The sequence below is a fragment of the Rhipicephalus microplus genome, chromosome 6, assembly GCF_043290135.1.
Source record: "Rhipicephalus microplus isolate Deutch F79 chromosome 6, USDA_Rmic, whole genome shotgun sequence".
In the NCBI taxonomy this organism is placed as follows: Eukaryota; Metazoa; Arthropoda; class Arachnida; order Ixodida; family Ixodidae; genus Rhipicephalus; species Rhipicephalus microplus.
In genome coordinates this window covers 193025523-193052883 of record NC_134705.1, presented here as the reverse complement: position 1 = coordinate 193052883, position 27361 = coordinate 193025523, and the positions used below count along the sequence as shown (strand labels likewise).

The window sequence follows — 27361 nt, the reverse complement described above, 5'->3', positions numbered from 1 at the left end:
TTTCAAGTTTAATGCCAAGCCAAAAATTATGCATCAGTGCATAAAACTTCACAAATTTCACAAAGTGTATTTTTCGTATTGCGGTCACGCTTGCTGAACGAAATTTCCTGAAACATGGCTCACTAGGTCTGTAAAGTCTACCAAGGATAACGGACCTAATATTTTTTTTTCATTCAGGAACTACGTAAATTAAGAAGATGTGGTCAAAATATGTGACGTCACAGCGACTAGAGCGGCACTTTCTCTTTTTTTTTTCGTGCTTTTTCGCATACATAGCGTCTTACCATGACAAGCTCGGCAATATTTAAGTTTTAAAAGTGTATGCAAAAAATACGAAGTAATTACACTCTTTTTTTAGTATCCTCTAACACTCCCTTTCGTTTCTTTAGTCCCTCCTGGTGGTGTCATTGGGATTGGTGGTAAACTACACCAAGGTGGACTAGGTGAGTTGTAAAGCGCACAAGTGCGTATCTTAGTGACTCCCCTCAGTCTATTTATTATTAGCAATAAGGAAACACTTGGAGAAAGGAGTATCAATATTTTGGCTTGGATGCTCTTGAGGTTCTGGAGACTTTAGACCCTGGCGATTTCAGGGTCGCGATAAAATGAACACGTCTGAAATAGAGGCGCCATACTACATCTCACATGAAGCGCGATTGCAGCTTTCCTGACACCCACCCGCTAAGCCAACGCACCCGCATAACCGTTACTCACTCTTAGTACTCTGGGGCGATTCCATGTCATTATTGTATCTGAATGCTGTTTCTATCTGTGTACTATTTAATTCCGTGTTATGACAGATCAATTTTCAACGGTGTGCTCCTGACAATCTACGTTTTCTTTTGTCCTTTAGTACCTCCTGGAGGTGGCTTTGCAATCAGCGGTGGCGGATATCCAGGTGTAGTAGGTGCGTTGTAATCTGTATATCTTCATGTTTTACTCACTTTACTCATGTCGATGTATATAAAACATTTCTCAAATTGTTTCGTATCTTTCAAGTAATCTGAAAGAGGAAAATTCGTACCATGACTTACATAAGCTCTAGGGTATGAAGTATACCTCGTCTTTCTATCGTAACAATGCCTCATACTCTCGGTTGGCTTGCTCAAATTGTTCGGGTGCTTTAAAGCTAAAATCTCGACAGAATTTGGTCCAGTTAGGACGAGGCACTGTATAAAAGGGAATAATGACAGCCACAAATACAGCTTTTTAGAACAAAACGAAACATGTTGTTTCTTTAAAATATTTATGATTCTCGTCAATTATTCATTTTCCACAAAGCTCATTAAAGGTGTAATAAAGTTCAATATCATAGAAATCACACATTTCAAAAACATTAGTTGCTTACTATGTTTGCAAAAAAACATCAATGCGACTGACCCGGCAGCCGCACACTGAGCTAACCCAATAAAGTAGACAGTTGCTGCCCGAAAGAAAATATTGTCAAAACGGTGGATCCATACCACCCCCTGCTAACATACAAAGACTGCAGTGACGATTCATTTCTGAAGCTTCTTACGTCATTTGCCCAGAGATGAGAAAGCTATTTCAGTTGACTTTTTGGATTTGTTTTAAATGTTTCGCTGTGTGCTGTGCTCTAATATTTGGCTCGCGGTTTCTTGGCAGCCTCGACTACCGATTGGTAGCGTTGTAAGACCATGCTCCAAAAAGTGTTGCAGGGCTCCTCCGAATTCGTTTGCGTGAAATTTTTTAGCTGCTGAGACCACAAAAAAAAAATAGAACGTGAGCAAAGCAGACGAGCGAGGCACTACTTTCTAATGTTTCCCTTCCGGCTGTCGCAAGGAACAAACCAGGAACGACTAACCACATGTCAGCGCTTGCCTCGCTTGAAGCCGTATTTTAATCAGCATATAAAAACACATAGAACTATCAACCGCATATACGACATACCATGTGCAGTTATGTCAATCAGCACGGGAAAGTGCGACAAACAAATACAAGATACAGAATCACATTTGAATGATGGTCTTCCAAAAATATAACATTTAATTACCTGTTCACTTCTTTTGTCTACTGCAAAACATTGAGCGCGAATAATTCCTTGGAAAGCTATTTGAATGTACAATTTCACGGGCACACCACAACTCACACCGTCACGATGCTAATGTTACGGTCAATTCACACTGCGCCAGAAGTTCGTCACCCACGTACACTGTTGCCGCTTGCGCTTGGTGGTCACAACAGACTATGCATTCTACAAAAAAAATTATCCCCCCTCGACCATGCAGCTACAGCAGAAGCGTGCCGTAAAGACTGAGGTGAATTTTCTTTGTGCCTTCGACCTGCAGTTTGAGAGTTTGTGATTCATGAATAGTGCTTCATGCCCCACCATGGTGGTCTAGTGGTTAAGGTACTCTGCTGCTGACCCGCAGGTCGCGGGATCGAATCCCGGCTGCGGCAGCTGCATTTTCGATGGAGGCGGAAATGTAGGCCCGTGTGCTCAGATTTGGGTGCACGTTAAAGAACCCCAGGTGGTTGAAATTTCCGGAACCCTCCACTACGGCGTCTCTCATAATTTTATGGTGGTTTTGGGACGTTAAAACCCACACATCCGTCAATCAATGAATAGTGTTCCGACTTTAAGTACAGTATTGTTGATTTTTCAGATTCCGCGAAAGCATAAAAGCTGCAAGGTCACTCTGTGAAGTTGCGATCAATGGGGCCACGTGTGTAATGGGTGGCCTATTGTTCTCACTCTTTTACTTTGAGCTGTTTTTTGTGGTATAACAAAGAGATTCCATTTTTTCTTTCATTCGCCTGCATAACGCCCAACAGAGAGCATTACGAATGAAATGCGCTGCATACACATACTGCTAAATCAACGCAGTAAAAAAAAACTTGAGTTGTGTGTCTAGTTAAAGCGCAAAAGAATAATTTTACGGAGGCCCCAAAAACATTTTGCGCGCTATATTTAGAATTGAAGTTGTTTTTGGTCAAGCCTTTCGTATCCGTGATCTTTGCGGTAATGCTTAAGGGCGTCATAAACTGGTATGTTTCGCAGACATTCGGTAAATCTCGATATATGTACTCACCACTGGTCCACTCAAAATAAAGGCAATTGTTAACCCAACAGTGGGGTATACGTGCCGCTATACTTACCATGAAATAACGCTGCACTATACAAGCTAGGAAAGCGCAAGTACCCTCTACTACACAACAAATCAAATAAAAAAAAACGGCCATTTGCGTAGAGACAACTGCGAATAGTACACGTATACGTATCCGAAAGCCGTTCTCTTTCGTCTATGTTTGCCTGATGTGTATTTCATAGAAAAGAGCCCGGTTTGCGATGACAGGGCAACACTTGCCCACATACTACGGGAACACGTGCTCGAGTTTAGAAGACAGAACAGACCAAAACCACGAAGAGGCAGTCGCAGGCCACAAGGCGCGCTGGGAGGAAGCTCTTCTCAGCTCCGCATTAGAACAACTGTGGGCCGTCCAGCGAGCCAAGAAAGCCGCCCGAAACGAAGGGCTCGTGGCCGATGTTTAAGCCATGGCTGAGGCCCGCCCAAATAAAATTCGCTGTAGATCTAGATGTAGATGTAGATTCTAAACTTGTGCTCTCACACCCACTCTGGGGGATCCGCGAAGAATTGGGTAGCTTTAAAAAATGCGAATGTATATATTCAAAGACTGGCGAAAAGAAAATTATCAAGAATAGTGAGTTTTGTAAATTATTGTTGAGAAAAACTTAGAGGAGTTAGTTCCTACTGAAAGAGCAATAAATTATTGATTACAAAGAAAATTTTTCTCTAGCCTGCATCACTGCACATTACTCATAAAGTTCTGCTTCTACTTCTTATGAGAAAGCCATCATGTTCATAAGCACGTATGTGCTGCATAATTTGGGTAAATCAAACTTCACACACTTCCACAAAATACCTTCCAATAACTGCCAAAAATGTTTTCCGTTTATACTAAGAGAATTAAACCGCTTAGGGAGAAGAATGTTTCCATTTTGATTTGAATACACTTCAGGGTCTGCAGACTTGTGCTCTTCTGTGTTAAGTGCACCGCGTGGCCATTCGTGACTGCCTTTCACGAATTTTATGGGTTTATGAAGGTGTAAAAACGCCCATATAGAGTAGAACAGCGTTTTTGGTCAGTTGGTTAAAGTCAATACTGGAAGGGTATACAGCGCAAGCATGGAAGTCCTGAAGGAGTGGCGTAACATCAAGGAACGGAAGCAGCATTGTCACTCTTTTGTTTTTCAGCATACTTGTGCTTGCACTGCAAACCATAGATGCTGCAAACCATTTCAATATGCAATATGGAGTAATGAAAACATCTCTGAAATCGAAGCCTCGTGCTACCACCACCTCAAAGCTTAACAGAGAGTGTTTTAAAACAGGAGCGACGCAACACACCACAAACACTTGCAAAGCATATTTGCCTTAGCCTGACGAAAGAAACGCCACCAGTCTCGCTCTTTTATCGGTCATCTTGAAGCGTAACTGGTTTATTTTTTTTTTCTTTTCCTGTGTGGTGGTGAAAACTTGGGCGGTAAGCATGATGGGGTCGTTTGTTGTTACCGCAATCGTATTTTTAACTAACCTCACGCATGAAGTTCTTATTGATATTACAAACATTCACATCCAGTCAGAGAATTATTCCGGCCTTTCTAGTTGGTTCAGAAGGTCTAATGGCGGAACTCGATCGAAATACATAATGAGCATAACAGTATGCATTACTACTGAGCGAACTTACTTACAATGCTAACACTGACATCTTGCTTTGATGTACCCGGCTCAATTTTTTTCATTGCTCTCCTAAAACGTGTGCGAGTATTGCATCTGACTATTTTCAATGTATGAAAAATCACCTCTTGCAGAAATATCGTGAGCACTTAACCTTCCACTTTTTTTTTATTTTAGGTGGTGGAGTAGGAGCTGCCAGTGATAAAGGTGATTGCCACTTCTAACTTCTTAAAAGTCATGTCTAAGGCTCCGTCATCAATTGGTGTGGTACTCTCCACTTTTGTTGAAGTGGCTGTTTGGGCCTGTTGTCTACGCACGAAGAAAACCTTTTAGGCGTACAACTGGACGACGGCGGGGAAGAAGACGGCAGACAGTGTCATGAGACGGCTCCCGCTTGTCTGCCGTCTTTCAACAGCGCCAAAAATCGTTCCTTATGAACTAATCGCGAAAAAGAAGCTATCGTCTTCTTGGTGGCTCTGTGCCACTGTGTTGCCTTCCAGACAACGGTCATCGTAAGGGGTATGGGTCACAATCATCAGGTTAAACCGAGAACTAGCTACTTGTCCATTAAAAATCGAGGCACCAATTAGGTGTACATATGGCTGCGAAGCGATTGTGGTGAGCCAAAAACACCAAGTACGTACAACTAGAGCATTGTATAGGTAACTGGAAAGGCCATGGCGTCTTGGAAAAGACCCCGAATAGATCAAAGGCATATGCCAAAGACGATGATCCTGTAAATCTAGGAGAGCAGCAAAGGCTTGGTTTCAGTGCGACTTTTTGTCTCTAGAGTTTTTACAACCAAGCAATGTCATGTGACTGCCTGCAGACAAATTTGAATCTCTCTGCGCTAAAAACCAACGTGGAGACAAGTTGGAATCACCCAGCTAACGTGCTGCGATAATCCAGAAGCAACCTATAGTACAGGGATAACGTAGCAAAAGCCAGATTAGTCTTCAGAATTGTCTAGTTTTGCTGTTTGTAGCCTTGCGTGGTTTAGTGCAAGCTTCGCCAATTTAATTTTTTTTCACCAGCCTTAGCTAGTTGATATCTTGAAAAATTGTGTTCACTATTTTGTTCTGTTCAGCGTTAACCGCCATGTGATGTTCTCTTGAACACGTTTAAATTAGCACTGTTTATTTAAACGCTTTTATTGCATTACTAAATGTAAATTGTGAACTAGAACGCGTGCGATGGAACCAGTCGCTTCAAACACGGCCACGTCAGTGCAAACATGTTGCGATTACTAAACAATATGCTCCGCTGCAAGAATCGCTGTTGGTTGGTAGTTTGCGCTAAATTTGCTACCTTCCAATCCTCTGCGGCTATAAAACTTTTATGTTCTCACTGTGGCTACTCTCTGGCTACTCCAAACTTCTATGTTGGTGCATTTACTGGTCATTTTAATGCATGATTTCAAGACAAAAAACAATCAAATCCAAAAACAATAACCATAATATTGCTAGGTTTTTTTTTTCTATTTTGTTGGTCTATGTGTGCACACGTCTTTTCCCTGCCAGCTGGAAAGGGCACAATGAGGAGCCCCAAAGTGCATTCCTCCTTCTGATATGACGCTGAGACGCGCGTATGTAAGGGAACATTTGGCTATATAGCGAAGTGCTGACACGAGATTCTAATACTGAAGCACAGCACGTCAAAGACATATCCGTAGCACAATAAAGCTGCACTGTTCATCTTGAGTCTGATATAGTTACTTCAAGCTGGACTGGTATTATAATAACTTTGTACAAGTGTTGGTGAACGGTTTCCGAAAAAAAGACACCTTCAACGTCTAATTTTCCTGCTGAGCAGTTGGCGCAATGTTACTTTTCAAAGAGATCTATTTGTTGTAGACAAACAGCGTGCAGTAGCACTGAAACTATGACAATTCATTATTTTCTTTGCCCCTTACCTATGGCATGGATACCAAGCATTGTGGGAAAATATTGTGCTTGTTATACTACTTTTCCGCCTATTGAAAATCTTTATATTTACTGCTGTTCAATAGTATGAACTCTACAAATGTCTCTTTTTTCAGTTTGGTTATAAGTTCACCACAAAAGTTGGGGGTATGGCTAACTTGGCTACACTCAGCTTGAGCTTTGGCTCGTTTTCAAATATACCGAACAGCAACCCTGTCCGGCACTATCACGTTTTCCCACCTCCACTGGATTCCAACCCGCTTCCCCTTTGCCCCGCCAGAAAAAAAGAAGTGATTGTTAAATATGTGAAGATACACAGAGCACTGATTTTCAACAAGGCTGTTTAAAGTAAACGCGTTGTGCGTATTCGTCGTCAATCCAGGTTTTCTGCACTGTTCTTTACTTATATTTTATCGACATGCCCGAGCAGGCAGTTTCCTGCAATGTTATTATTTCGGCAGACTAAAGTAGGGACATTACCTCAGCGTTTTTGTCGATAACGGAATAATAAGAAGTAGGTAGATATAAGGCAAAAGACGCATGACAGGTTTTAATTGTCGTTGCTCCCCGCAGTCTACGCTTCCCCTTAATTGGGCGGCAACCCTTTTTGCAAACCCTAATGCAATCCTTGAGCATGAAGTAAATGCTTCTTTTTTTTATTCTTAACGTTTCAGCCACTGCTGGCGCAGTACTGAGTGGCATCGGCGGAGCACTCAGTGGTGTGCCTGGTGTAATGGGTGAGTACATATACAATCCATCTCCAGCAAATAATCTTAGTATAGCAGTAAAAAAAAAGCTACAAAATTATCGTGATCCTTCTTTGATGAGAGCTGAACGCGGACAAAATCGTCGAAGGAATGTATCATTGCCATAGCTATAAGTACTGTTAAGAAGATTTGCGAACACTAAAAGCGGAGCAGCGCACTTCCTATACCGCTGATTTCTTTTTTGTTTTTTTTTGTATTCTATAACCTTGTAGTTATTACTTTGGAATGAAAGACTCTAAGGCCTTTCCTCTCTCCACGAACTTGTATTACTCTCGATGCACAAAAAATTCCAGATTAGCACCTGCTCTTACAATTCTGATTTATTCACAGAGCTATTGCGTCTTTTGCGGTGGATTTGCAAATGGAATCGCGACGCTTAAAGCAGCAGAATTACAGATTGGGGTTGAGAATAGCATTCTTACTACACCTGAATGATTATAATAAGGAACATAAGTGTATAAAATATATTGCGCATGAAAGCTCTTTACCATGTTAACGCAAACTTGTCGCGAACTTCTGTCTTCTTATGTGACACCGCCACGATGGTCTAATGGCTAAGGTACACGTCTGCTGACCAGCGGGTCATCGGATCAAATCCTGGCTGCGGCGGCTGCATTTTCGATGGAGGCTAAAATGCTGTAGGCCCGTGTGCTCAGATTTGGGTGCACTTTAAAGAACCCTAGTTGGTTGAAGTTTCCGAAGCCCTCTTCTACGGCGTCTCCCATAATCATATGGTGGTTTTGAGACAATAAATCTCACCTATCAATCATTGCCGTCCATATGTATACCCTTTTTGGAACTGCTCTCTATAAGTGCTTCCTGGTACTTTTCCTGAATCCTTGTTACATGTGAAACCACTTTTGGCGGAATTATATTGTAAGACGAGAGTGTTCCTTCTTTTTAGGTACGCTTCGAGTTCGCAGCAGACCAGTTACAGCGGGCACAGGTGAGCACTCATCCCACCTTCGCATAAATCATATCATCTGGTTCGCCAGTATATAGCTTCCCGTGAAAATGCTTCCTCAGTGTTTTTAATGTACATAATGTTTGATGGAAAATGTGGACTAGAGCGAGCTCCGTTAATCGAAGAACTTTTAAAAAGCTCTCACTCTATACTATATTGAATGAAGAACTCCACCGAATAACTGTACACCGCACAGCTACATTGCATAATGGAGCAGATACATGGACACCAAATTCCTATAATTGCCTCTTCTGTCGTTGTGCTGTCAAATACATCTATTTCAGTGCGGACTTGCGGTCTTTGCTGAAACATACGCGTCAACCTTCATTGACCTCACCATGGCAACTAAATGTCAGAGGTGCTGGTGCCAAGAAATTGTCCCAAGAGTTACTCCTGCATTCTCATTTGGGAAGTTGATACCTGATTCAATGCTTGCCCTCCACACACGTTCAATCCCACACTGAGCAAACGCTGCACGATTGCTCAAGAACAGAGCAGAGCCTCGACCACACTTTTCATTCTTCCAAACGCTTAAGGAGAAAACGAACGGGGAGTGCAACAACTCATCAATATTGACCCCTCACGAAATTTTCGCTCACCAGCGCAGAATGCGACAAAAATACAGCGCGTCTCACAAGTTATCAGGAGGGGAAGACCCGACTGGCCTACATAGGATTCAAACACAGGTCTTTCCCGATCTGCAACGAGCGAACTAAATTTTTTCAACGCTATACGGGCACGCCTCTCATGGATGTGGCAGCTCGCCATCGCTATATCACATATTTGGAGAATTCATAAACCTACCCCCGAATTTCGATACCTTTTTTTAGGTCAATACAATCTCTAATGCTTTCGGGCAATGAAAGGCACAGCTTGTCAGCATGGACGTGGAGGTGCAGCTAGCGCTCCTAGGTCACTTTAGGCAGGGGGCAGTGGAGCCCAGTACTAGGTGGGGGGGGGGGAGGCACCACTAAGCTCATGACTCCTAGTTCAGAATACTTATGAATAAAGCTCTCAAGTATTATGATTCGTCTCACCTTGACTGAAAATACACGACGGTAAACAGGTGTTTTTCTTGGTAGCAGCACATGAAAGCTGCTCATTTTAACAAACGGGCAACTCGTTTCTACTGGCGTGCCTTGATGCTGTCTGCATTTTTCTTTCGCCGACTTCAAAATAATTTGTGTTGCCTGCTAAGTTAGTTTTGTTTTTGTGAAGGCGAGTGCGCTTTCTCTATCTCTTTTCAGGCATTGCCGGTGCTGTCTTGAGAGCCATTGGAGGAGCATTAGCAGGCACACCGGGAGGTGTGGGTGAGTGTTGGTGCACATGATTTACAGCAATGGATTTCAAGAAACACACGTCGCATTGACCACGATTGTACGAACAAAAAGAGCAACCATGAATATAAAGAACTCAGAATAAAAATTGGTGAGCTGAAACTCTCATAAACTTTGTGATAATGAGTGACAGGTATGTTCGGCCTAATTTCGCAAAGGCTGTGCTTACAAATTTTCTTTTAAGTTCAGCGTAAAGCAAAATTCGTTGGTATTAGAGCAAACGCAGTGGAAATGTCGGCTTGGATTCATCGGTGGAAACTTTGAGCCATCTCGCGGGCAATACATAAAGACGTTTTGGTAGCATTGATGCAGATAAAAGACGCTAGCATCCCCTTGACTGAACTTGAAGGTCATACTGGCGAAACCAGACATTTTTTGAGGGTTCACACCCTGGCAAGTAATGCTATCGCTCTCAAATGACAATTCTTTGGTGCCGCTTCTCATATTTTACCTCATGTCTGGAGTCAACCGATTTGATTTATAAAGAAAGAGAGAGAGAGAGTGAGAAAGGAAAGGCCGGGAGGTTAACCAGATATTGGCATCTGGTTTGCTACCCAGCGCTGGGGGCGGGGAAGTAGGGGCAACCATTGGATCTACCCACTGGGCTTAATTTGTTAACCAAGCTTCGCATGAAACGAGCCTTCATAAAAATATAAAAGAAAAAGAGAATACGCTATTTGTTGCGGCTGTCTGGTGCCATTACTTCGTCGTATTTTTTAGAGCAAGAAGGTGGTCACGTCTGAGGCATGCAGGCTCCCTTGTAAGCAGAGAAACATTCACATAGTGTTCACCCCCGTTGACAGATATGAGGATGTTTAATTGCTTCAAAGGCAGTACAGCGAGGGGTCGGTTTCTGCTAGGTGCTGACTGAAGTCCCTTTACAGTAAAGTCGAAAACACTCAAACTCCTCCACAAAACTGTTATGTTTAATCAGTTCAAGTTTATTTCTTGCGAGGCAATTATGGCGTCAAGAGTACACCACAGCTAATCCATTTTTCGAATAATTCATGCTTACACAAACAAAAAACAAAGATATAAGAAATAGAGTATAGGAAGCAGAAATTTCAGACCAGTGCTAAAAAAATACTGCACAATATCACAGCGGCAGTTTATGTAGTGATGCAAGGTTCACCAAGTGAATCCGACAAACGATTGAAGCAAGCAAGGAATAGGGTGCATTATCTGTTGTTTCTAACTGTATAGTGCAATATTTATGCTTTAAACTGAAAGAAATTAGAGTGGATGAAAAAGCCCCCTTTTTACCTGTGGGATCTTGACCCACAACGCCCACATTGCAAGTCGCTCCAAAAAGTTATCTTCTTTTGTTGTAACAGACATGTTGCAAAAGGGGCTCAATGCATGTGGAATATGGTTGAACAAGTGTTATGGCTATAGCTGAGCTAGTTGGCGAGACTTCCTAAGAGGTGACCTGTATCCCTTCCACGTGAACTAACTTGTCCAGCAAGAAATCTTCGTTCATGTATTCTTCCTCTTCTTGCCAGACTCGCGTTACGTTGTAGACTGGACATAGATTACGCAAGTGGCTGTGCCCACTTGTTTGTCTGTCAAACGTTGTCCCCATGTTCTGCGAGTGTCTGGCAGTTTCATTTCTCATTAATGAGTTCGCTTTTTTTTTCCTTGAAGAGAAACTATGTAGTACTTCAAAATCTCGTATTTAGATTGATATATAGGCCTAACAAATGTACTCAATATTGCACTCTACCGCAGCAGCTTGATTTGCCGACTATTTTTGTTGCTTTCAGGCACTGGTGGTGGCATGAGAGCAAGTGGACATGTGCGCTTGTCGGGTAGCTTGCGTAAGTGAAGTCAAAGTTCCTATTTATATATCGTTATTACTTTGAGGAAATATTAAATAGACAACTTTTCAGGTCAAAATTACTGCACACAAAACAATATTTTCTTTCTTTGTTTAAGATATTCTTATTTATACAAATGGTCGAATGAGACAAGGAAGTTGTTGCAACTTCTCCATTTATTTTTATTTCAACGAAAAATATAGTATTTCACGCTGTCAGTGACGCTACCATAACGTATGTGTGCTGAAATGCTGGTACCTTAAGATCTATTTCTCTTCAATGGGATCAATCATCGGATTGAAAAGCATATACAGTTTGACTGCGTACGCTTTTTAAAGAAGAAAAGCGATCACAAAGCCTCAGTACTGTGCCCTTCCTTCATTTAACGCACTGCTTTATTTTAAACTCGCAAAGACACTACGATAAGAAACCACTTTTTCACTCATATCAGTGACGTTCTTCGGTGCTTTGGTTGTGGAAATAAGTGTCATACATAACCCACAATTATTCTTTGGTTTTCTCTCCGACTTGCTGACTCAGGCGCAAAGTAGTAGGTCGCAAACCGGGTTACCACATCGAAAAAAAAAAAGAATTCACTTCCTTTGTAAACAATGCCAGTGTATTTTATAATGAACAAAAGTCGCTTGGTCACGCGAGGGTCTTTCGTGTTGAAGATTTTCACTAATATTTCTGTATTGATTGAAGTTATAGAAACACACATCATCCCCCACTGAAGGAAACGATACGGGGAAACGAAGCAGCGCACTGCAGCCAGCAAATTCTCTTTGCAGCCTGCCAGCGGTGACATTCCGATGTTGGTCTTTCTGGATGCTACCGACCTTGCTCAGGTTGTTGTCGAACCAACGTCGGTCACACGCACTGCACCTGTATCCGGAGTTATGGTCGAGGGATTCTCACTTGAATCGCGCTTTCGCTCCGTCAGTTCCCGGTCGGTAGGAATTGTTTCGAACGCCTTCATGTCCTGGCCGCAAATTTTCTTCGCCTAGTCGCTTCGAAATTTGCGACTCACCGTTACTATTGCGTTTTGGCTTCGCGTTGCCTCGCAGTCTCAGCGTCTTCAGCTCGGCGTTGCCGTTTATGTTCAGCTTCGCGAGCTCTAGTCTTCTGCTCAACGATGCTGCTGACGCTGTTTGCACTCCTGCGACAGCTTATGTTACTAATGGCGCTAGAACTGGCGCCAACGTTGACGACCATAGCGTTGTTGCAAGTGAGAGTGTGACGGCGCGAGTGCGCGCAGCATTATATTCGAGGGCACAACTCTGGCGGAGATACGAAGTGGAGGTAGAGGTCTGGCACCTCCTCCAACCTCGTCGTGGTCTCGCAAGGAGAGGGTAAAGTCGACGCATGCGCATTGGGGGAGCGAATGGTCGCCGAGGGATGGACACAGCCCTGAGCAAAAGCAGCTTCGCATCTAAAAGGGTTTTGTAGCGCTTAAGCCTGAACGCGAAAGACTTTCTCAACTAATTTGCTCTCATTAACAATTCAATGACGCTACATAATGCAGCTGTTATGGTAAACCAGCGACTCAGTCACTATATTCCTAAATACGAATTGCCTTTTTCGACTCCCAGTCGCCGCAGTCATACTGAGAAAATTGTAAGAACTTTTGTTTAACAACACGGGTGCACTGCGCAGCCGTCCGTACTAATGTTCTGTGTTAGTCGTGTGGTAAGCAAAATATTTACGGGCACTTCTAGAGGACTTACTTGGGACAAACGGCACACGTATGGAAGAGATAACACTGCAGGATACTGAGCAAAGAAGCAATTTAGAACTTGGCTTGTTACCTGTCTTTTTTGTTTTTTTTTATGATGTCACATTGTGGCATGTATGTTAAGCTCCAACCGACTAACCTTATTACCGATAAGCACGAAGTTGCAATTAATATACGCGATACCTTCAAACTTTGTTTCTTGTTTTCTGTGGGCGTTGTGCTTTCATTTAATCAAGCGGTCTTTTTCCATGGACAGCTGGCATTCCTCTTCCTGGTTTGACCGGTGAACGGCCCGGATACACAGGTGGCTTTGGTGAGTGCTTCCCAGCAAAACTGCTCGCAACTTGCAACGTCATTGGCATATGGATTTATTGTAAACTAGGCGTCATTGTGAGTTACAAGGACGAAGCAATTATTGAGGATCTGTGCAGGAAACTTGCAGGTTCGTGGCACACTTAGCGAATGCAAGCGCGAGTGCTTAGTTACGCATTCCTTTGTTGATCCCACAACCTATTCTACTCCTGATCTGCCCAGGAAGCCCCTCTCCAGCGCCCACTTTCTAGTTCGTACATTCTGCCGCTAGGGTCGTAACTTACGAGCGGCGTGGTGTTAGTCAGCACCTGTTCGCTGACATCACCTTCACTGTTTGTAGTAAAGTTTCGACCAACAAAGCACTCACAGTGCGTATTTAATATGCACAATTTAGAATCATCCAGAAATAAATATACTAAAAGTCATTCAGATTTTTTTTTTGCAATCAAATGAACGCAACAATACATCGGCTGCCCCACACCATGTAAATCTAGGGGTTCCCACGTTTGTCAACCAGTGTGCTATAAATACCTAAGCGTACTGAACGGCTTACTTGACCAGAAATCTATGTTAAGATATAGTCACATAAAAGCCCGCAGCTTACCACTGAATGCAGGGGTACTTATTCAAGCGCTGTCAAAACAACCGTAAAGTAGAAGACGAACAGGTTATAGGTAGCACCACCAATGGTTAGCGTTTGAACGAGAGAGGGGACACGCGTTCCCGTAGGAACCCTGCTATCTAAGCAGGTCAGGAGTACAGTACGTCGTGGTTGATCCTATCCTACAAGCCGAGGGCACTATCTGCACTCACATATCTAGCATTTCTTGTAAACAGAAAGTTCATGACATGGTCAACTGGCCCATAAATATTGTTTCATGAATCAAAGATATTTTCCTCCACTCTTTCATTGATTTTATCTTCTTACAGGGCCTGCTGGCAGAGGCCCCCTTCCGGGCATGAGCGGTGTAGGACCAAGAGTGACAGGTAGCATGGAGCAGCTATTTGAGATGTGTCCCAGCTTGGATTTTATTGATTCTGCAGTCATTTCTGGAGATTCGAATATTAATAATTACGAGGCACACTCTTGAGGTTCATAGAACGAACGTTCTTAGATCCTGATGAATTCACTCTTTCGATTAGAAACATAAATGTTCCTAATTTAACAAAAATAACTATTCACTTGACCCTGGTGGATGCTGCCTATGGTCATGACGCCGTTATTGACTGGTGCAGTTGACTGGATTGCTTATCAGTAGTCATTTGCAAATAATCACTGGCCCTTTTTCTGGCGCTTAAGCGTCATTAATGTAGCCGAATTAGCTTAAGCGTCATTAATGTAGCTTAAGCGTCATTAATTCTTCGGTAATATAAAACGACCAAAGCGGAAAATTTTCATTCATCTGATTCATCTGAGGTGGATCAACTCTAGGTGGCGTAGGTGACTAAACTAATCTCTTCAAATTTTCGTTTTTCCCGCGCACAATCTATGAGTGGAACAATTTACCGTTTGCCGCCCTGCTGTCGACAGATTCTATTGACGCACATGTTTTCCTGAGGGTATAAAAATGTTTTGCAGTTTTTTTTTCTCTTACTATGAGTGCCATGTTGTTTCCCTTTGTTTCCCTTTGCGATTCACGCAATCCCACTTAAATCATCGCTGTTACGATAGGTTTGGTTGCATTGTTGTTGTATGTGTGTGATGATTGAATTATTGTATGCTGTGTGATGTTTGGCTTGATTGCCTTACTGCCTGTACCATTCCTGCTTGGCCTCCATGCCTGCAATATCTTGTAAATAAATAAATATCACCAAACCTCTAAGAAAAATACATTTTGCATAAAAAACTTAACAGGCAACAATACAGTAGGCCTGTATTTTACCCGTCTAGTACAGTGGGCCTACATTGTTACCCATTAAGTTTTGTGTGAGCGTTGTGCTTGTTTGGTGCCTGGGTGGGCAGGTGTGTTAATGAGTTGTGTGTTCATGTTTTAAAGTTTTTTCGATGTAAACAAACATAACGTGACGTGCTCACGGACGCGGGAAGAGTTCGGTGTCACAAGAAGGTTCAGTTTACAACTTCCATATGGACATGGATTGTACTAACGCCCAAAAAAACAGACCTTACTGAACCAGCAGTGTGGGTGTAAGTACAAGCACTGGTGCCGAAGGGCAAGCAGCAACTGCACACTGAGTTTGCCGTAGTTTTCTGAGGCGAACGCAAGCGACAACGGCGAGCCGAGGGCACGGCGTTGAATGCAGAGCAGCGTTAAACAGGCAATGACGGAAACGCGTTCTCCGGGGCCGACGCCTGGTTTCGGTGGGAGTTTCTCGCATGGTTTAGTTTGCAACGTTTGCAACTGCCTGTGGCCGCAAGCTTCAGTTTCACTGGTTAACGATGTGTGCGAAGTGTTTCAGCGGAGATCGTTTTTTTTTTCTGATAATGTCTCGAAGCTTTCCCCTTCATTTCTTTTTGATTTCTTTGCGTGTTAGGTTCGGCCACCCTGACTAAAGCTGGTGCCTTTATATAAGTCGCTTTGCTTATGAAAATCGGTCACTAATGCTTCCCTTTGCCGCCCTCCTTATTCTGCAGCTGGTGGAGGTGGTATCCCGGCAGTCGGATTTACGGCGCATAGTACGGGTTATTACACCTTTGACATGGATCTCTAGTACATCTTGAGCGCTTTTGCGCCAGTCAGTTTTAGTAGTCCTATCTGAAAAAAATGTACAAGCATTTTGTATTCAATTCGCTGTGCATGATGAATCATTCTTCAGGATAAGGATATTATCAACGCAAAAAAAAATGATTTTACTCTTTCATAGGACTTGGGGCCGGCCTTGGAACTGCTGGCGGACGACACATTGCCGGAGCAGGTATGTGCACATTTATTCTGCTTAGACAATTCTGTATTATAGGTCGTTATGGGAATAAAGTTCTTCCACTTGAGTGGTTCAAGCGAATCTGTCACACTCTGTCACTTGTATGGTTATATGCCATCTACAGATTCATACCGAGAACTGAAAGTATTCCAATCCAATTTACAATATACAACAAAAAAAATGTCTTCTACCCGAGAAAGTTATGAAAGCTGACAGCTTCGCTTATGTTCCAGGACACGCTGGTGCTGGACTTGGAGCTGGAGGTGGATCAACTCTAGGTGGCGTAGGCGAGTGCACATTTTGTCTCCTAGGGCAATATACGAAATGCTGTTTTGCTGTGATAACTGCTGCAATGCATTAGAAAGATTTGCATCTGGGCTAATTGGTGATGTATGCTGAGTGGTTCGAGCGAAAATTAAGCGCACAGACGAAGAGCAAGAATTAGGCTCAGGCACAGCAGTGTCTTCGCGTTTCTTTCCTTCGACGATGCTTCTAAGTTAGCTGAAACCACTCAACATTATAATTAAAAGTGTGAAGTATGCAATTTGAGGACGTACACAACTAATGACGGGCTTGTTCGTACTGTTTCAAATACGACGTACCTTCTTTGCGACAAGTAGGCTACTGTTAATGATGTGGGCAGAAGCTATAGTTCTTTACTGATAAGCCTCGGAATTCATCACTTCGCCAATTAAAGCAGTTGCGTCAAGATACGCCCGGTTAACACAAGTGAACGCTGTGCTATATTTATAATTGGTCTTTCATTGATTTACAGATTTTCTCATAGCGTTAAATTCACCAATGTTCCTATATCCATGTCTACCATAGCTGCTGGTGCAGAAGTGCGGAAGATAGGGACATGCCAGATTAGAATTATTGCTCATGGATTATTGTTCGACTCCTATGTCTGACGACCCATTTGTTGTGGTAATTAGATTCTATGCTTTGCACGTGCGTAATTCTTGTCAACTTATTCCGCAATGTGAAAATAACGGCAACAGAATAGCAGTATGCGAAATTCGAGTTTGCGCAAGTATTCGAACCTATGATTACGGCATGTTAACTGTATACGATGTTTTCCCTGTTATCATATGCTTATGATAAGCGTCTTTATTATCCGCGGCTCCGTCTCACAGGACCTATTCATTTTTAGTTTTGATAGTCGGCCCCTCTTCCTCAGTTAATTTGGCCAACGGCATTGTTTCTCAGTGTCAACTTATGACAACGACAAGGCCGCTTCCATTCCGATGCATTACTGCCATTTTTCGGTGCTTCGATCAGATTCCGTGGAGTTGTACAGTGAGAGGGCTTTTAAGGAGCTATCTGAGTTTGCTTACTACACAAACTTATATGATCCCTTAATCTGTATGTATCATGCTTTCGAGAATCAGTTTTTTTTTCAGGCTAGATGCATCTATACAGCATTTCTTAGTATTTTCATGCTCCTAATCTTGTGCGTGAGATCTCCATGTGCAACACCACTGCCGGATCAAGTGATTGTGCTAACGGTATTTCTAGAGCTAGCTTTCCACGCGCGACTACCTGGTGGCTGGGGACGATGCGTATAATAATGTCCATGCCATTTTTTTATGTAGCGAAACCTTTAAACGACCCACGAATTACGTAATTCCCATTATGTGACGGATTCTCGTTACCTTTGTCTCCTACCACGCTTTATTACATCCATTAACAAAAGATAGACTCAGTGTATGAGTGAAACGACTTGAAAACTTTATTAAGGTCTTGGAAACGGATCGTGGGGGCTTATGGGCTTGCTTGGACACGAATTTCAGTACATTTTCAAGACACCCCCTATATATGCTATAAATCCTTATAATTTTTTTTGAAGTTCGAAGTATTGAGTGTGCCATTATTCGCCATTCTAGGAGAAGTGTGGCATACCAGTGACACACCGGTAAGGCATTATGTCTATACTTCGTAGATGCTGTGGCTGATGACGATGAACTATGGCTTTGGCTTTTGCAATGGGTTGGAAACATTCAAAGGCCCGTTAACAACGGGATTCGTATTGTGTGATGCTTGGTAATTATCTTTATCTTCCAGCACGCTGTCTTACATATATACGCTATACTTTCCGACAACGTCGCTATACTTTGCGACATGAACCTTCCCGACATACTTTCCGTTAGCGCCGCTATACTTTCGATTGAAAGCTTGTGTGGGGTAATTTTGTACAGGAGTTTCAAGCACCGGCCCGGCTCTAAGGTAGAATAATGGGCTTCCTAAGAGTGAGCCCAGGTTCTAACACCATTTAATCCTGAATATTTCTCATTTCTTTCGTTTTTGTCTTAATTTGTGTGATAGCAATTACGAACACCGGCGGAGGTGAACTGCTGCGTTAAAAACAGCCGTTGTTGTGATATCGTAACAGCTTTCGCAGTAAAACGACAGTGGCTCTAAGTTCTAGCGGTCGGTTGCGGCCAGCCGCAACTCCAAAACAAAAAGCGAAATACTCAAGGGCACATCGTTCACAGTCTGAATAGGTGGTCAAGGCAGACCGTGCTCCACATCCACTTACTGACTGCTCTGTGCGAATGTACTTCCAATACAGTAACGGCCGCGCCATTCATAGATATCCGCTAGGAAGCCAGCACCTGAGCTCTTCAACGCCTAGTTTCTTTTTTAAATGAAGGGAATTTCCAGAATTCTCTTATACACCCTCAGCAGCCTTATCCTATTTAGCATAAGGGAAATTAAGTCTGAAGTATGCAATTTGAGGACATACATTACTTTGATTGATTTGTGGGGTTTAACGTCCCAAAACCACTATACGATTATGAGAGACACCGTAGTGGAGGGCTCCGGAAATTTAGACCACCTGGGGTTCTTTAACGTGCACCCAAATCTGAGCACACGGGCCTACAACATTTCCGCCTCCATCGGAAATGCAGCCGCCGCAGCCGGGATTCGAACCCGCGACCTGCGGGTCAGCAGCTGAGTACCTTAGCCACTAGATCACCGCGGCGGGGCGGACATACACTACTAATGTCTGGCTTGTTTGTAAGGTTACAAATATGACTTGCCTTCTTTTCATAGCTTGTTTCTAAAGACTAGGTATAAACGTTAGAAAAATGTGTCCTTGGGATAAATATATGTGCTGGAAAAAACGTTTTCTTCTCCATTATCAATAATTTTTCGGCGTTTTCTGAGTCGCCTTGAGTATAAATCATCAGCCGAGTCAGTAAGTCGGTCAGTCAGTCAACAAACTTTATTTGGGTCCTAAGGAACAACACAGTCGTAGTTCAGGCCACGCCCACGTGGGCCCCGGAAGGCCATGTCCCTCCACCCATTCGCAGTACCTTTGAACAGGCCTTAGTTGTTTATTGAGATCGCCACTTACGATGGCTTTCTCCCTGTCCACTTGTTTATTAAAAGAGACATTTTGTACCGCGGAACATTGCCAGAGCATGTGAGCTAACGAGCAATACTCTTCATGGCACTCAGGGCAACATGGCTCGATGTTCGGAGCGAAGCTACTAAACCTTCCTTTCGACGGGAAAGATTCCATTCGAAACATTCAGAGTGGAAGATTAATGTCGAGTCAGCTTTGGGTGCGGGAGAGCTGAAGCTGGTGGTGTTTCATTATTTCGTTAAAAGAGAGTAGTGGGTCGGAGTTAGGATCCCAAACCGTTTTGTCTAGCGTAGTGTAACCATCGCGGAATGCCAGACCTTGCACTTGGTCATGAACAAGGTCATTCGGGTTGGGTTTGGTGGGATGCGCATCGATTCCCATGTGCGCTGGGAACCATACGATAGTGTTGAAGGTATCAGGTAGTCTTTGCTCGATTACAGTCGTCACTTCTGTCGAGATGAGACTACATAGTAAGGTCCGCATGGCTGATCTGGAGTCAGTGCAATGCCATGAGGGGTCGTTCATAGCTAGCGCAATGGCAGCTTTTTTGGCCGCTGCAACCGTAATATGTCTAATTGAAGCTGCACGAAGGAATTCTCCCATGTGGATCACCTACAGAAACTACAAATGAATCTATCCGCTCATACTGCTGGCCAGTATCGGTAGCGATTGTGCACACAAGGCTTGATATAACTTTATATCAGGCAAGTACTTCAAAATATGGTGACTTCTATTAAGAGAACTGATAGCTCGCCTTGAATACGAGTAGGTCACTTGTAGAAATGCTACTTCACCGACAACCCCACTGCAAAAATTTTTCATCTTTCAAGCCTCTATCTTCTCCTGAACTTTTGACATTATTGTCTATAGAAGCCTATATGAATTCCCTTTGAAATGAAAAAAAGCAATTTTTATGAGGCCCCTTGCTACACTTCAAATTATCTTTCATTTTTTCTCTGTGATATCTTTCACCAGCGGCACTTTCACAGGTATTTGTGCATATGACTACGTATTACTCAGAAAGATAGGCTGTTCTTTCAGCTTTCCTCTTACCTATTTTCTATTGGCAGTTATGAGCGGTGGTGGCCCGGATATCGGACTAAGAGCGGGTGCTCCGGGTAAGCACAGCTTTTAAAACTCGTTGAACGCTTTCTGCCCTCATGGCAAATGCAGTTCACCATTCTTTCAAAGCGTCTGTGAGCATTTCACCCACACGTTCTATTGTAGCCAAATTGTTCTTCCGTGCTAGAATATTGTCTGTTCTGAATACCCTTCTTTTACACTTCCAGGATCAACGGGTGGTGTTCCCATATTTGGTCCAGGAGGACATAGAGGTAGGTGGGGGTGTTATGGGCAAGTTTTTTTTATTTTCTTATTAGGCTCTCAAGCAATATTGCGTCACTTATAAACTGTGTCACCTACAGCATTATTGAGCTGAAATCTTTGTGTCCTCTTCGTACTGAAGAAAACTTTTGAGAAGAACTTGACGAACGGGAGCTCGCGTGGTTTAATCAGGAAGATTAGGCTGTTCTTTCTGACAGGAGAGCGCAAAGGGTGCAGACGTGAGAAAGGGGTTTCGTACAAGACACCTAAAGACGATTTCTATTGTCAGAATGCCGTATCTTCAAGATGTGTCCTATCATTTAAGAAATTGGGGTAACCTGCACAGTGCTCTGTGTGAAACACAATACAGTGGTATAAAACTTTAATGCGCCTTTTTTTCTCCGGCCCAGAACATGTCATGTTATTTGGTACATTGCGAAGTAAATAAATAAATATTTGATAAATAAATAAGTATAGAATAAATGAATAAATAAAGAACTAAATAAATAAATAAATAAATAAAGAACTTAATAAATAAATAAATAAATAAATAAATACATAAATAAATAAATAAATAAATAAATAAATAAATAAATAAATAAATAAATAAATAAATAAATAAATAAATAAATAAATAAATAAATAAATAAATAGGGGAATGGGGGGAGAATGCCACAGTGGCTCAGTGGCATCACATCGGACGCGTTTCTTGAAGTCGCAGGTTTGGTCCTCGACGGTGGCAAATTATCTTTTAGTCTACTACTCTTTCTTCCATTTTGCATTACAATTACTGTTAATAACATCCCCTACACTTTCCCTGGCTTCATTGTCGATTCCCATTAATATTGTGCCTAACAGAAGGTAACGAGCCCCTAAATTTACATTTCTTTCCAGTATAATGGCATGCGTTATCGCTAATGCCTCTACCACATGTTTGATGTACGTATTGATTTCAAGAAAATATTCCACGTGAACTAACCGTCACTTCTGTGCACGGTGTTCCATAGCTTTATCCCACCATGTTTTGACAGAAACAGTATAGTTAAGCGGCGTTCATAATACAGGTATCACCATTTGTGCCATCCTGCATACTTTTTCAGATCACTTCTTCTGCCGCTGGTGGTTATGACGTTGTGATGAAGCCAGGTTTCTCAAATATTTGCGAATTCCCATTTTTATTTATTCTCTTTCATATTTTCTTGCTGCTCTAGGTCCCGCTGGTAACTTCCATGGAGTTATTGGGAGTGGCGCGCCAGGCGGCTCATGTGAGTTCACTTTCTACATGTTTACAAAACGAATACTATATTCCCCCCTCACCCTCCCCACATTGCAGTTGCTTAATAGCTATAACGCTGATGCAAACTGTAGATGGCTCTTAAGACTTCGACGAAACCAATTTGTCCAAGTATCAACCAAGTACACTGCTATAGTTACATTGTTTAAATTGTCCAACAGTTAAGCATAAGATGTATGGCATTGAGTCAGCATGCTCACGCGCTCAGCTGGGCTTGCATAACGTCTAACAAAAGCTGTTTAACAATCACCATATACAGTCGCATTAATGATTTCCAAAAAGTCAATTTCACCGCAAGAGCGAAGCAATGAATGCGAAAGCAACACATGGGAAGGTTTTATGATAAATACAGGTTTTTCCTTTGGGAAAGACGGCCGCTGCAGCGAGGGAAGTGATTTGGCGTTTTCTGGGGCTACAAGGCAAACTTTGCAATGAAACCACGGCACGCTTGAGAATTTAAGAGCCTTATATAAGTTTAACCCCATTCAAGAGATAAACGAGACAACTCGGGCAGCTACGCAAAAATATGCATTCACACAGGAGGCACGAAGCAACTGCCGGTCTTTATTTCCGACAACTTATCGCGCCACGAAAGATTCACAGGTATTTCTTGTTTGCATGAGTAGCGATTAGCATCACATCGCAAGATCTGACTCGCACATAGGCATCGCTCTCGCTTTGCGATGTTATTGATTTTGACATTATGCCGGACATCACCACAGCTCTGAAACCATTGGCAACGACAAAAGCAAACCAAGAGTGCCCACAAATTTGCTACTCCCTCGTCAATGTAAAGCACTGGTGCACCGTTGTCCCTTTCATGTCGCGTGCTCATCATCGCGAATTGCGGCATCATGTACTTTATATTGACGTTGTGAATTACTTCCAAAGTATATAGTCACGATGGTCAAAATGAACAGAATACTTGAGACGCTACATGAATATGAAAATTCATATGAAGAACTGCATATACATGCATATGAAAAACTTTGAGCTCAGAATCATCAGGTTCATTGTTTCTGGTTTTTTTTTTTCTATTCAGTTGCTGCGGGCGGTGGCCGTCACGCAGGAGGTGCCCCAGGAGCTGCTCTGTCAGGTCATTTGGGTAGGTACACATATTGTCTTTTAACAAAAGCATGTACTTTCGGTTCAGGTATTGCTCTAATTGGGCTTATATGCATTGGCCCGTGATGTGAACTTAGCCACATTTAGGTTTGTTGGGGGACTGCAGTGCAATTACAGGATTGGCCACAATATCGGACTTACCGTCTGATCATTTTGTTCAAGATTATGTGAGTACTTTTTCTTCCATAAGAAGTGTAAGGTCGAATAAATCGCGCCTCTCATAGATAAAGACTTAGTCTTTTAATGGTGATTTTAAAGTGTGCTTTTGTATAAATACATCATTAAACTGAAATTAGGGCAAAGTTTTGTGCAGGTGTATACATATTGGTTAGGAAACCGTTCAGTTTATGTAATATAAACACTATTAGAGACTATCTGACTTGCTAGGTGGCAAATAATATTTGTCAAATTTAGGAAACACTCGTCCGATCGTCCGATGATCACCTTACACTTTTACCACCATTACAAATTTAACTATGATTTGTCTCTGAATTATTTCTTTGCATTATTTTATTTTTGTATATAAGAATAAAGTGATGGCAATGCTTCAAATTTCAATGGCTTTGAATAAGGTTCAATATGAGTTAAAACTTTTTGCCTACCCAATCTACGATTACATGTGAGTATTTACGTGCATACCTAAAATATTTCATCCAAGTGGTCATTTCCTGGGTACATTATACAAAATATTTCCATGTTTTGTTTACTATCTTTCATTTTACCAGTAGCACTTACGGTGGCATTCATGTGACTTCACAGAATTCTCTCAATTTATATAAGCGTTCAAGTAAACGTCACGTTTCCTCATTTTTACAGCTTCTGGCGTCAGTACTCACGGCACCAGATTCACTACAGGTGGTCTTGGTGAGTGCAACTTTCAGAACAAGCTTGTCTCACATTTTAGTGTTGAGGTGCAGGCTCGTTTCATTCCTTAAGTCTGCAAACGTTTGCATGAACCTTCTCTTTTTTTTCATTGCAACTGAGTTTTCTGCAAGAGAAATTCGTAAATTGCAAACATCACATTTACCTATTTCAGGGCCTTCTGGGGCTGTACATGGAGCTGGTGGGAGCCTACATGTAGGCGGTTCAGGCTTTTCAGTTAGTGCAGGCCGTGCTGGTGGCGCGGGCGTTGTAGGTGAGCGCATACTCTATCTTTTTATTTCATCTCCTTACGCCATGCGCTATAATGGTTTTCTGTTGGTAATGTAATTGATATGGCGACTCTTATTAGAGAAGCAGAAAAAAAATCACGGCATATGCATGAAGTCAATTATTATAAGTGAGTGAAGCAGTGGGATTGTTCGGTGTTATCGCGAATCATTCGTGACATTCACCACTCCCGCATTCAAATGAGTGACAAAGCGGTGTATAGTTATACGCAATTCTTACTTGTCCTAAATGGTATGCTGTGTTGAAACGTGAATTTTATTTTGCCTTCAATAATACTGCATTGGGCTATCGAATCTTGGCTGAAGTTGGCCAAGATGAGGTCTGTTCACGTCGCCCTGAACCTGCTACTGGTCCTCCCACGCTGGTAGCAAGTGTGTGTATACGCGTGAATATGCGTTCGCGGATGTCTCAGATCTCTATCTAAGGTCAGAAGACCCTCGAACATCAACAAGGTCCGTTGCATGGCGACACATAACTCTGTGACCATCATCGTCATCTTCATCATCGTCATGGCGTATAGTGGTTACCATGCAAGTGCTCGGCTGTGACTCACAGCAATGCCAACGTCGTCGGACAAGCCTTTACCTCAACGAACTTCGCTCATAAAACTCTTTTCTTCTCTTGAAGTGCCCGTTGGGCTTTTTTGTTGAGCGCCCGAAGGAGGGCGCTACAATGGCGTCATTTGGCGTTAGAATACATTACGTCACACCGAAAACCGGAACGTCATCATGACGTCAACCCGTGATCATATTTTCTGGCATCGCGTGTTGCCGACACTGCAGATGGGTCGCCACTGACGGTCAAATTTTCAGTTTGTTGAGGCATCTATGGCTTTCGTTTTATTAAACCATCGTGATTAACTCAGTGATATCGTCCGTCACGGCATTGTAACGCTTGTGATGCTCGGCTGCTGCCCCGAAGGTTGCAGGTTCGATATCTGCTGTCACAGTCGCATTTTAATAGAAACACAATCATAGAGGCTAGAGTGCTGTGCGATGTGGTGCATGTTGAAAAAAAAACACCAGATTTTCACATTTTCAGGAGCTCTCCACTACAGCACCTCTCGAATCACACGTTTGAAGGTTTTGGGTCATATAACAAAATATCATTAATTCTAAATGGTGGTTGAGCGTTCTTGTTGGTACGTACACACAGCAATTTAGAGCAGCGCCGAAATGGGGCCCCGGAAAAAGCACCCAAGACAGGCGATGATTTTTAACAGGGTTTCATTGAGTGAACCCAAAATTTATAGGCATAATAGACAATAGAAGACGCATGATAAACACGGTGAAAGGAGATGGTAGGTGTTTATATGGTAGGCCAATAATAATCACTAGTCATTATCAATTCTTTCAAATTCGTTCTGACACTTGGCCTCATGTAAGTTGAATTTTCTTCATCGTACGAGCGTCAAAAAGTTTTCCTACTTTGCAATTCATCGGGACGTTCTAAAGTATGATTTAGGAGAAACACGTGGTTTAAGAGTGACAACCGAGACCTGCACCACAAAACGGGCTCATTTTACTTATTATGCACGTACTTCGAAAGCCTGTTGCACTGAAACAGTTTCTCTTATACACGAAGTAGTCTCCTGAGCCCGTGTTTATTTTAATTTTTGTATGCTCACGAGTGTGGTTTCTAGGCTGTCCAGAAGGCCCACAGCGCGGCGGTGAGGCTGGACCTCCCCATCCCAACGTGGGCACGACCCGCGATCCTACCTCTATAAAACGGGGGTGGAATCCTTCAGGACCCCAATAAAAGTTTTTGATCCATCATCCAACCATTCAGTATATTTATTACCTGGAGAAATCAGCACCCTTTTGGGTGGTTGCTCTTGTTCGAAGAGACACAGAGCAAGGATTCTTAATACTCGCACTGTCGTGGCGCTCTGCGAGTCTGTGTGCCTGTTTTTGTCCTTTCTTTTTTTCCCGCTACAAGAAAACTTAGTTAAATATGTACTTTGGCTCCAGTGTTTCTATTAACCATTGGAAGAGAAACTACAAATTCATATTTTTGTTACAGGTTCCTCAAGCGGTACTTATGGCGGAAGTGCAGTAACGGGATCAGCTACGTCGATTGGCTCGAGTAAGCATCCCTCTTCACCTCACATAAAATATATATTCGCAGGCATAAAATAAATCAGCTCAAGCCATACAGGATGAACTGCACATCACTCGGAAAGGTCTTCGTCCGGCGGCGGATATAATTGTTGCGTATACAAAGCAGGCAGGATAATTACGATGATAATAGTGGTGCTCACGATGGTTGCGATAGATTTCAACCTATACTGACCTTTAGGACAGAGTGATAGAACGCATGCTGAAAGCGCATACGGCCACTATTCGTTGGATCACCTGCATATTTCTCACCGAAAGCAAGCGCCGCTTGTGAAACGGGTGATGTTTCAACGCATTACTGAAACAAATTCTACAGGAGCGCAATACTTTTTCTACAAAATAAGGTAAATTTTAGTTAGGTTAAGATGTAAACTTCAATATATTTATTTGCCAGGGCAGTTTATTTTGACCACCTCTCAGAAATCAGTCTCATAAGCAGTGAAAAACTTATCTGGGTTCTTAGTGCCTTTCTTTGAACACTTAGTTTTATGTTTTGCATTTATA

At 42.5% G+C, this 27361-nt stretch overlaps 1 protein-coding gene and 1 long non-coding RNA gene across 13 annotated transcripts in view; one reads left to right on the top strand and one right to left on the bottom strand.

The window, feature by feature from the left end:
* The window catches only part of LOC142765773 (uncharacterized), a 133216-nt gene that overhangs the window by 44541 nt on the left and 61314 nt on the right, over positions 1-27361 (bottom strand). The gene's annotated exons all lie outside the window — the stretch shown is intronic.
* LOC119168195 (uncharacterized) overlaps positions 1-27361 on the top strand; it is a 114184-nt gene that overhangs the window by 30105 nt on the left and 56718 nt on the right. For all 12 annotated transcript variants that reach the window (XM_075867398.1, XM_075867397.1, XM_075867396.1 and 9 more), the window contains 18 exons: positions 390-443; positions 854-907; positions 4899-4928; positions 7318-7380; positions 8315-8356; positions 9622-9684; positions 11475-11528; positions 13520-13576; positions 14506-14562; positions 16399-16449; positions 16689-16742; positions 20899-20946; positions 21118-21162; positions 22363-22416; positions 23488-23550; positions 24387-24434; positions 24607-24705; positions 26763-26825. In XM_075867398.1, the coding sequence (XP_075723513.1) occupies positions 390-443; positions 854-907; positions 4899-4928; positions 7318-7380; positions 8315-8356; positions 9622-9684; positions 11475-11528; positions 13520-13576; positions 14506-14562; positions 16399-16449; positions 16689-16742; positions 20899-20946; positions 21118-21162; positions 22363-22416; positions 23488-23550; positions 24387-24434; positions 24607-24705; positions 26763-26825 (999 nt within the window). The remainder of the gene's footprint in view (positions 1-389; positions 444-853; positions 908-4898; positions 4929-7317; positions 7381-8314; positions 8357-9621; positions 9685-11474; positions 11529-13519; positions 13577-14505; positions 14563-16398; positions 16450-16688; positions 16743-20898; positions 20947-21117; positions 21163-22362; positions 22417-23487; positions 23551-24386; positions 24435-24606; positions 24706-26762; positions 26826-27361) is intronic.